This window comes from Sinocyclocheilus grahami, unplaced genomic scaffold (assembly GCF_001515645.1).
Source record: "Sinocyclocheilus grahami isolate Dianchi unplaced genomic scaffold, SAMN03320097.WGS_v1.1 scaffold259.1, whole genome shotgun sequence".
NCBI lineage: Eukaryota > Metazoa > Chordata > Actinopteri > Cypriniformes > Cyprinidae > Sinocyclocheilus > Sinocyclocheilus grahami.
In genome coordinates, this window is record NW_015505438.1 from 1,978,985 (window position 1) to 1,988,878 (window position 9,894).

General features: G+C 37.4%; 1 protein-coding gene across 1 annotated transcript in view; it reads right to left on the reverse strand.

The window, feature by feature from the left end:
• The window catches only part of LOC107599040 (paired amphipathic helix protein Sin3b-like), a 42,263-nt gene extending 37,385 nt beyond the window's left edge, over positions 1–4,878 (reverse strand). Inside the window, 2 exon segments of the mRNA XM_016290525.1 lie at positions 4,669–4,770; positions 4,833–4,878. Of these exon segments, the coding sequence (XP_016146011.1) occupies positions 4,669–4,770; positions 4,833–4,878 (148 nt within the window).
• Positions 4,879–9,894: the final 5,016 nt, after the last annotated feature.

The following is a 9,894-nucleotide window of genomic DNA, read 5'->3' on the forward strand; positions in this document are numbered from 1 at the left end:
GTGACAGACACAGTGATGAAGCTGGTATGTGTTTGCAGTACACAAGCCACGGCTAAGAGGGCTGACTCCACTGTGATGTCTCGCTCTCTCTCTCGCTCTCTCGCTCTCTCTCTCTCTCTCGCTCTCACTCTCTCTCACTCTCTCACTCACACACACACACACACACACACGATGCGCAAAACTCCGCATTTGAACAGTCAATAGCAAATACTTAAACTAATAACAAAACAGTAGCTGATTCAGAAGCGCCAGATTGTCATAGCAAAGTCAGAATTACCTCCTCTCCTAGGTTCACGAAACGGTCGTCCATAAAATGCATTGCTCTTCTGTTGCAAGTAATCTTAAAGATTCCTAAATGCATCTACTTTCGGAAGGCCAAATAAAGTGCTTTTGCTTTCGCCTAGAAACACACAGCGTCTCCCTGACATGGCTGTTTCAACACTAACTGCGGTTACTGAAACCACGCCTTCTTTCTTTGCGTGAACATTTGGGCGCATTATGCAAATATTTCCACATAGTGAGGTAGATGTATATGGGGGCATGGTAGAGTCTTAACTTTGATAAAGAATATCTCTTTGGTTTTGAGACTTTAGTCTTTGCAACTTCAGGGATCTTATCAATGCACAATCAGCTTGTAACACTCCAAAGAGAAAGGAAAACTTGAAATTGCATCATATGAGCCCTTTAAATCTATAGGGGTGGTTGGATTTATTCACGCACGTTAAAATATTTATTTGAAGCTTCTTTCTTTTCAGATTCTTATTTACAGCATTATTTTAATAGGATGTATATTAACTTATTGGGAGAAAACCGGTAGTTCTATGTGAAATCAGACTTTTGAGCACCCACATATAGCCAAAACGGCATGCTCATAACACCTCGCGAATATTTGACTGTGAGATTGGTAGTTGAATCAGGCTCCTCCTACCGAAGCATCGAATCTTCGACTATTCGGGGTCACCCCTACTATCTACATGGGTTGTTGATGTGACATGGCGTTTTCACTGTCCCACAAGATAAAAATGAATATAATTAATATTGTCATTATTTAAAATGCAGTAAATCGTTAAACATTTCTTTGTCTTGCATGGACCCTTTGTTATAAAAGCAGCAGTGTTATTTGATTTTTACAAATGTTGAGCCAAATCTCAAAATTGTCCTATGGTGTGACTGTCTCAAGCATTCAATAAATTACAACTTTTATAAATTAAAAAGAAAAGCATACATTTTTTTATTTTTATTAATTTTTTTTAAAATGTATTAAATTGTACAAGTGTCTATTTTAGTAAATGGCAATCATTTTTTTCATCCATATATTTCTGAAAACACAGGAACTTGATACATTTTGTCTCTAAAAACCATGTCCTCTGGTGGACATGGTGTCATTCGTGGTCGTGTTACTGAAGCCCTATTCTCGCGTAGCCACTGACGTCTGAAGGTCTGGAATCCATGGCAAGTTTCATTGGCCAAGGCCCGTCCACCGACATGTCAAACAACCAATCACAGTTCATTTCATTCATCGTCACTTTTCGGGGCGTGGAAATGTCGCTACAATAACACACCGGTGTGTAAAACTCTCTGACATATTTTAAAGATTCTATGGCGCAAACTTAATGTTCACATACTTTTGAAAATCTAGTCTGAGGCTGAGACTACTGAAGCCCCTGTTAAGCCCATGAAATGTGCACATGGTACATTTTTGTCTCAGAATTGTTCAAATATTTAACCTTTTTGGAACCACTACAAAAGTGTTAAGTTTTGTTGTCCTTTGGTGTGACACCCCTAAATTATATTTTTTAATTAAAAACTGCATGTTAAACTACATAATCATGGAAAATTAGTGGAAAAGAGAGGACACTAAAAGGGAGGAGATCCTAAGAGAACGATGCAGAAAGTAAATGGAAACAAAATGATGCCTTAAAAAGAGTAGCCATATAGTTTTAAAAAATCCATCCACATCTTAATGAATATCAATCATATTAAGCTGTGCCGCACATGCAGCAGGGTGGCTAGAAGAGTTTCAGTAACATACTGATTGCGTAAGAGATTGAATTTTGTTGATGAAAATTATTTTGTTTTGTTTAAAAAACATGTTGATGTTGTTTGTATCAAAATTAAACTTTCTTTCTCCTTTGACATGTTCAAAATTAAATAGAAATACTTTGATAATTGTCATTGTCACTGTCATTTTGTGTGACGTAATGTCCTATCAGAGGTGGAAAGAGTACGAAAATATTCTACTCAAGTAAAAGTACCATTACATTAATGAGATTTTACTTAAGTACAAATAAAAGTACCAGTCTAAAAATCTACTCAAGTAAAAGTACCATTACATTAATGAGATTTTACTTAAGTACAAATAAAAGTACCAGTCTAAAAATCTACTCAAGTAAAAGTACCATTACATTAATGAGATTTTACTTAAGTACAAATAAAAGTACCAGTCTAAAAATCTACTCAAGTAAAAGTACCATTACATTAATGAGATTTTACTTAAGTACAAATAAAAGTACCAGTCTAAAAATCTACTCAAGTAAAAGTAAAAAGTAGCTCATTTAAAATTTACTCATAGGAAAAAATTACTTAGTTACATTTTAAAAGTGGGAGGGAGGCAAAAATGGGATAGGAAAGGGTGTCAAGCTCCGTTCCTGGAGGGCCACAGCCCTGCACAGTTTAGATATAACCCTAATTAAACACATCTAATCCAGCTAATCTAATCATTTAGACTTATTTGAAAACTACATTGTATGTGTTTTGGAGCAGGGTTGGAACTTGGAACCAAACTCTGCAGGGCTGCGGCCCTCCAGAAACTGAGTTTGAGATTTATAGGCCTATCCCAGGGGTGTCAAACTAGTTGTTTTTAATTAAAAGAATCAGTTATTTAGAATAATAAGACATTTGGGCTGTTACCAGGCAAATTAAATCAGTATCAACAAAATTCATCTTTGCAAATCAGAGGAAACACAGAAGTTTCATCTGAAGTGGCATACACCGTTTGATGCAGGGCATGAATGCATTTAACCTGCAGTTACAAATGCACAAATAATGTTTTGATATATACTACATAAAATGTTGAATACTCGTTTGAAATGATAAAAAAATACAAATAAATCAAAAGCCAGTAGGTGTCAGCAAGTCACTGTTAATAAGGGAGTCATTGCGATTGAACCGAATCATTTAAATGGTTGATTCATTCAGGAAATAAACACCTCATTGCTCAGAGACACAAACCTGTCCTATGGTGGCTGTTTGGAATTATTTTTGTTGTTGAAATAGAGCAAAAACAGGCAATATGGTGTCTAAAACTCAAGGTGTCTAAAACTATATGAAATGATATAAATATATACATTTTCTGCCCCTATATCTTCAATTTTGTGATCATTCTAAATGCATTTTAGCAGAATGAATCGCGTTGAAAGAACACACTCTAAATGTGTGCGCGCACTAGTCAAATCTGCTAGACTTCACGGCACTCTGTAGGAATGTTTTGTTTGCTTTTTGGCAAAATACTGATAATGTCAAATCGCACATCGTTAAAACAACAATTACGATATTATCGCAGACGATATATCGCACACCCTGCACCACTGTCTTTTTGGCTAATTTGACAGTTTAACAAAACCTTTTGCTAAACTGTCAAAGCTTCATTTTAACCACCAGTGCAACGATGGAATATTTAGCTTACCTCTACTGCATCCTTGCGAAGGGTTGATGTCGAGATTTTATAAGCTGCTAGTTTGGTCTCCCAAGGCGAACACAGCTTACACTGCATAATAGAGCTTAAATATGGCCATGGTTTCACTTCATTTCCTTCGAGTTCAACTTCAGCAGAATACGAAGGGGTTTCGTTTTCAGCTGGGTCTGCACCACTAATGACTGTCTTGTCCGTCCATCTTTCTTGTGATTTAAGCACCAGTTTGTTCTCCTGCCCATTATTTACTGCAGTAGTTTCAAGGGAGCGATTTTTTTTACTCAGTAATTAATGTGTTTTAAAATGTAGCAAAGTACAATACTTATAATACATAAAAGTAAAATTACAGATTTTAAAAATTACTTTAAAAAGTAGAAGTACGCAAAAAAGCTACTCAATTACAGTAACGCGAATAAATGTAATTCGTAACTTTACACCTCTGTGTCCTGTGGTGTGACACATAATAGAACCACAGATTTGTTTTTATCCCAAAATATCTTAAATAAAACAGTTGAGTATTGCAGTAGGGGAGATATAAACAGCACTCATCTTAAAATGGTAGAATTTTCAGCAGTTTTGAACGGATGACAGCAAAGTTTGTCTTGTTGTCAGTTTGTCTTGAAATTGTCCAACAAGTCAATGGGGAAAAAATGATGATCATTAGAATTTCATATTAAATAAATAACACTATATGAAAATAATGACTGATTCCAAATTACATGACAAAAACTGTAGTTAGTAACACAATCCATTACATTCCACATTTTAGGTAATATAATCAGACTACTTTTTGATTACCTTTGACCTAACTTGCTTGACCTAACTGTAGTCTGATTCAGATTATTTTAAAATCTAATTTAATCTGATTATAGGTACTTCATTTTTGGAATCTGATTACGTAATCCAGATTACATGTAACCAGTTACTACCCATTTTTTTTCTTCAACATTTTTGAAGACTTGTAGGGAAAACAATACCTGAATAGAATGTGTTGATCTTGGAAAGCTCCTTTTCACACGTCTGAAAGAACTTCTCCTCAAACTTGGCATAGTATCGTTTGACGGTGTCTTCATCTGTGACTGAAATAGACAAAAAACAAAGATGTACATCTGTGTTTATTTTCATATTCTGCATTGGGCACTAATCCACCACGTCCCAAAATCCACATCAACATTCACAGCCTCCATCCTTTATACTCACTCCTCAAAGCCAGAGGGAGTTATAAAACCAGTTCTTTGAGCTTCAAACAACAAATCTTAAATTCCAGATTTCAAATGCATTATATGCATTTATGTTAAAATTTAGACCATGAAAGTTAAGATAAATGTTTGATATTTAAGCATGTTTTACAGTGCAGCTGTCTGTCTCTTCCACTCTGCTGACTTTAGTAAAGGAAGGATGCCTGAGGCATTTGGCTGTCAAAGTTGTCTCTCTCTCTATAAATAAGCCAGAGTCAGGTAAAAGCTTTTAGGCATCTATTACAAGAAGATATTAATCAGATACAACTGCTCGCATCTACTTAAGTTAATACAGACCATGCACCAAATATTGCCTTTGAATATAAACTAGAAAAGTCAGATTCATTAACAAACAAGTCTGTGGGTTCTGTGGTTGCACATCAGTTCAGTGGATTTAATCCATCAGTATGGTTTGTTGAAAAAAAGACTATAACTGAAATTGACATTACTATTATGGCCCAACAAAGCAATTAAAACACAAACATTGGAAAATATAATACACTGTTAATTTTATTTCCATAAGAAGACTGAACTTAAAATGTCACTGGGTTACAATTTACATTTTGTAAACAAAAACTTAATTTGCAACTTAACATTAACAAATGGAGCTCAAATAATTTATTATTATGTGCAATACTTTTCCAAAGGTTCTTTTTTAAGAGCATAAGGTATTACTTTTGAAGAATCTACACACGTTGACAACAAAGAGAGAGACATAATGACTCAGGAAGACCTCTGACCCCTTGCATCTCTCTGTGTGATGTATAGTGAAGAGCGAAAGAGTAATTCACTACACCCATGGACACCTGTTCCCCTAAATTACACATTCAACCCACATACAACTACAACACAACATTCAAGTTCACCATATATCCAGTGTTCATGATAAATCAGATGTCTGATTTATTGTTTAGCCTTAAAAACTACATGAAATCATTTTCATGCATGTTACTCATCTACTTGTCTTTTCTGTTGATGATACCAAGACTGTGTGGGTAGGGATAAATAATATCACATAACATCCACAATCCAATCAAATCCATATGGATAAAGATCAATTTCCCACTGAATGCTACAGTACAAATACATTTCGTTACATACATTAAATAAGTCATAAATACAATTTCATGTCACCTTGGCAAGAAAATTGAAACAAACAGTACAGCTTGTTACAAGAAAAGCATGTATACTCATTCGGTCTGGGTTGTCACGGTAACAGAGGAAGCCCTGTGTGATGTCTTAAAGGGGTCATATGATGCGATTTCAATTTTTCCTTTCTCTTTGGAGTGTTACAAGCTCTTGGTGCATAAAGAAGATCTGTAAAGTTGCAAAGACTAAAGTCTCAAATCCAAAGAGATTTCATAATCCAAAGATATTCTTCATAAAAGTTAAGAGTCAACCACGCCTACATAAAACGGCTCGTTCTAACACCCCCCCACATGTCTACGTTACGATGTGGGAAGATTTGCATAACGTAATGTTCACGCAAAGAAATAAGGCATAACTTTTATTCTCGCTGTAGTATTGTTGTTGCCGCCGCCGCCATGTCGTGAAGGCGCTGTGTGTTTTGTTGTGAAAGCAAAACTGTTTTTGGCCTTCCAAACGAGGATGATATCCGCTTCATCATGCCTGGAGCTGATGCGTGCTGGTCGCTGAGGAAATACATCAACTTCGCGCTGTGGATCGCCGGATCGACTTTCACTATCGACGAAGCAGAGTCCAGCCCGGGGTCGTCACATGTGGTTGCCGCAAGCCCGCTGGCCGCGCCGTTCTCAAGCCCACCCGCCTCCACTCACTCAAGCCCGCCCGCCTTCGCTCACTCAAGCAGGCCTCCGGCCTCCGCTCACTTTATTGCCTGCCGTGTGTTTCGTTGTGAAAGCGAAACTACTTTGTTTGGTCTTCCAAAAATGGACACGACTAGAAATATGGTAAGGGGTGCAACATTTCCGTCACAACTTTGAGTTATTCGGCCAATCACAATGCACTGAGAATAGCTGGCCAATCAGAGAACACCTCGCTTTTCAGACTGATGAGCTTTGTAAAAATCGACGAATTTCTGAAAGGTGGGGCATAGAGGAGAAACAATAATGTACAGTATGTGGAAAATAATGTTTTTTGAACCTTAAACCGCATAAACACATTTCATCACACCAAATACACCAAATAATATTCTTTTTAGCAATATCATATGACCCCTTTAAGTGGTGTTTTCCTGATTTTCACTGCGAGAGCCCTCGTTAGCCTTACAGTGCCTTTATGGCTGTGTCATGAACCGGACACAAAGGAACATGACTTCAGCAAGAGACTCACTTTAGAGAGAAATGAGAGAGGAGGAAGAGACCAGACCAAAAAACATGCATGCAAACACACTAAAGGTGCAGTGTGTGTTTTTCAATATTAAAAGAAATCAAACAGTTGAAAATTACGGTTGAGCCACTGATGTCACATTGACTATTTTAACAATGTCCTTACTACCTTTCTTTCTTACCTGCTATACACAATTTTCTACATGCCTTCTGTTGTCTGATATTTATACTTTTTCATTAAGTAAAAGCTCTTTCATTCTAATTCTAAAAATGTCAATGTGTCTTTTTTGCTGTTATTTTTATAAAAAAAACATAAGAATAACTTTTATATCATTAGTAATGTTTCAAGATAAACACTTGCATGCACTTACATGATTATCCATACAGCATTTTTGAGAAAAATGTTAAAATGTGAGTATTAAATGTTACATCAGGCTTTTGGAACGGTTATTTTCACATCTCAATCATTTATGTATTGCACTGCATTATGTTTTGCCCCCAATAATATTAACCACAGAGCTTTAATCAATAAATTATTATATTTATGTGCATTTTATGCATGTGGTCTGTTATAAAGATCACGATTTACATTACAAGCTATCAGAATTACATCTTACCATATAAATATCAGCAACTGCACCAAAATGCATACTGAATAAAACTAAGGTTTTTTCCTTCTTGAGAAAGAGCTCCATATTCTCCTACATCATACTAAAAATAATAAAAAATCAAAAACATAATCCTGATGTTTCAGATATGATACTCAAAAATGTCTTTTAGATTTTGTCTAAAGGTGAACTAAACTTAAAAAAAAAAGATTTTCTAGCCTAATATTTCATGTCAGTCTTTATAGGGTTAAATTTCAAACTGATACAGTATCATATTTGTACAAAACTAAGTTTATGCTTTAATTTAGAAAGTGAAGCACAGAACCCTGACACAGCACACTTTTCCTGACTAAGGAGCTTGCTATCTGTTCAATCCTGCACATAAATCCTTTAAAGCGGCAACTAACACTCTTTTGCTTATCTGGGGTTATTTCTCTCTACTCTCTCCTGGCAGGCTCACATGAATATAACATTTTCCCTCTGGGTGCCTAGATTTACCAGACCTAACTGTGCCCATGGATCAAGGGATCAAACTGTGCATTGTTTTACCCAAAAAACCCTGCAGGAAGAGGATTCATCTGTCTATTCTTTTGGAATAAAAAGCTAAAAGTTTTTTTTTCTTTCCCCAATTCTTTCCCACCAGGATTACAATGCAGGACTGGCAATTTCAATTGAGCATGAACATGATTTTACAGCAGAGCGCAAGCTAGAGAGAGCATTGCTTGTATTGTCCAGGGTGAGCGATATCATCTCTCATTAGAGGGTTACTGGTGGCGAGCAGCGATTCCTCGACTGACAGCTGTATGACCTCTCATTTTACAATCCATTTAACCGCCTCAATGCTGTTTATCGCTCTCGTCATGCTGTTTGCATAGTCGCGCCGCTGCAAACATGGGTGTGAGTCCCTTATCTCCCCTTTACACGGAGATCTCAATCTTCGCAGTTGAATTAAACTGTTCGCCTGGCGGCAATAAAGAGGCACGGGAAATGCTCTGTTGTTGGAGGTTTTTACGAGAACCTGTCATCCTGAGTAAATTAGAGAGGGTGATTATTCGCTCTCGCTGGCATGCTCTATTAAAAGGCTGAAGTGTGTGGGTGGGATTGCAGGAGGACAGCCGAGCGGCAGAACCCGTTAAGCAGGAATGATGCATGCTGGGAAAGAGACACAAAGTGAAACATGAAACGCAGCACATAAAAGCCTCTTCCAACCATCCGTTCACCCCCCTGCCCCCTTGCGAAGTTCAACCAGATCCTCTGAGATGAAGGAAAACCCTCGAAGCTGCCCCAGTCTCTCCACCAGCGCTCTCATCCCTCAAGCCACAACTAGCCCAACCAATCAGGAAGCTTCTATAGTCGGGAGATGATTAGCAATGCACATTAAGTGTCCGTGTAAATAACGTGTCCTGTATAAAAGCAAAGTAAACATGAGGGAGAAGCTCTCAGAGGTCTCAGTCTAGACTCATTCATCAGAGAGCTGTTCAGCACATTGAGAGTGTAAATCTTGGTTTCTGTAGGGTAGGGGGCGGGGGTGGGGAGGGATTCCCGGCAGCATCCAGACCGGGAGAATGCATTAGGAAGCGGGGTGGATGACACAGATGGGATGTGAAATGGATGGTGGGGTATGAAATCTGAGAAGGTCAGAGACATGACGCTGCCACTGAGTTGGTTCACAAAAATGACACAATGAAATATTTAGCTGAACATGTCATTCTGACAAGATACTTTTAGCAAGTGTCTGCTAGTTCCTGTTCACTTCTAGATTTAGCCAAAGTAAGAGATTTGGGTGGTTTTCACCTAATATATACTGTAAATTAACTAAATATATATATTTTTTATTAAATTGTTTTACATTTTTCGTTTGGTGTGTTGGATGGAAAAGTGGGGAAAAAAATGCCTTGTCCAAATACCCACACTTGCGGTCTTGGCCACTTGAGAGCACGTATTCGTGATGTCCCAGATCTTAAAAATGCCAAAGCGCAGTGCCCTTTAACGCACACTAAATCCACACTATCTTGAACACCGCTCCGGAGCGGTATTCAAGGCTTAGTGTA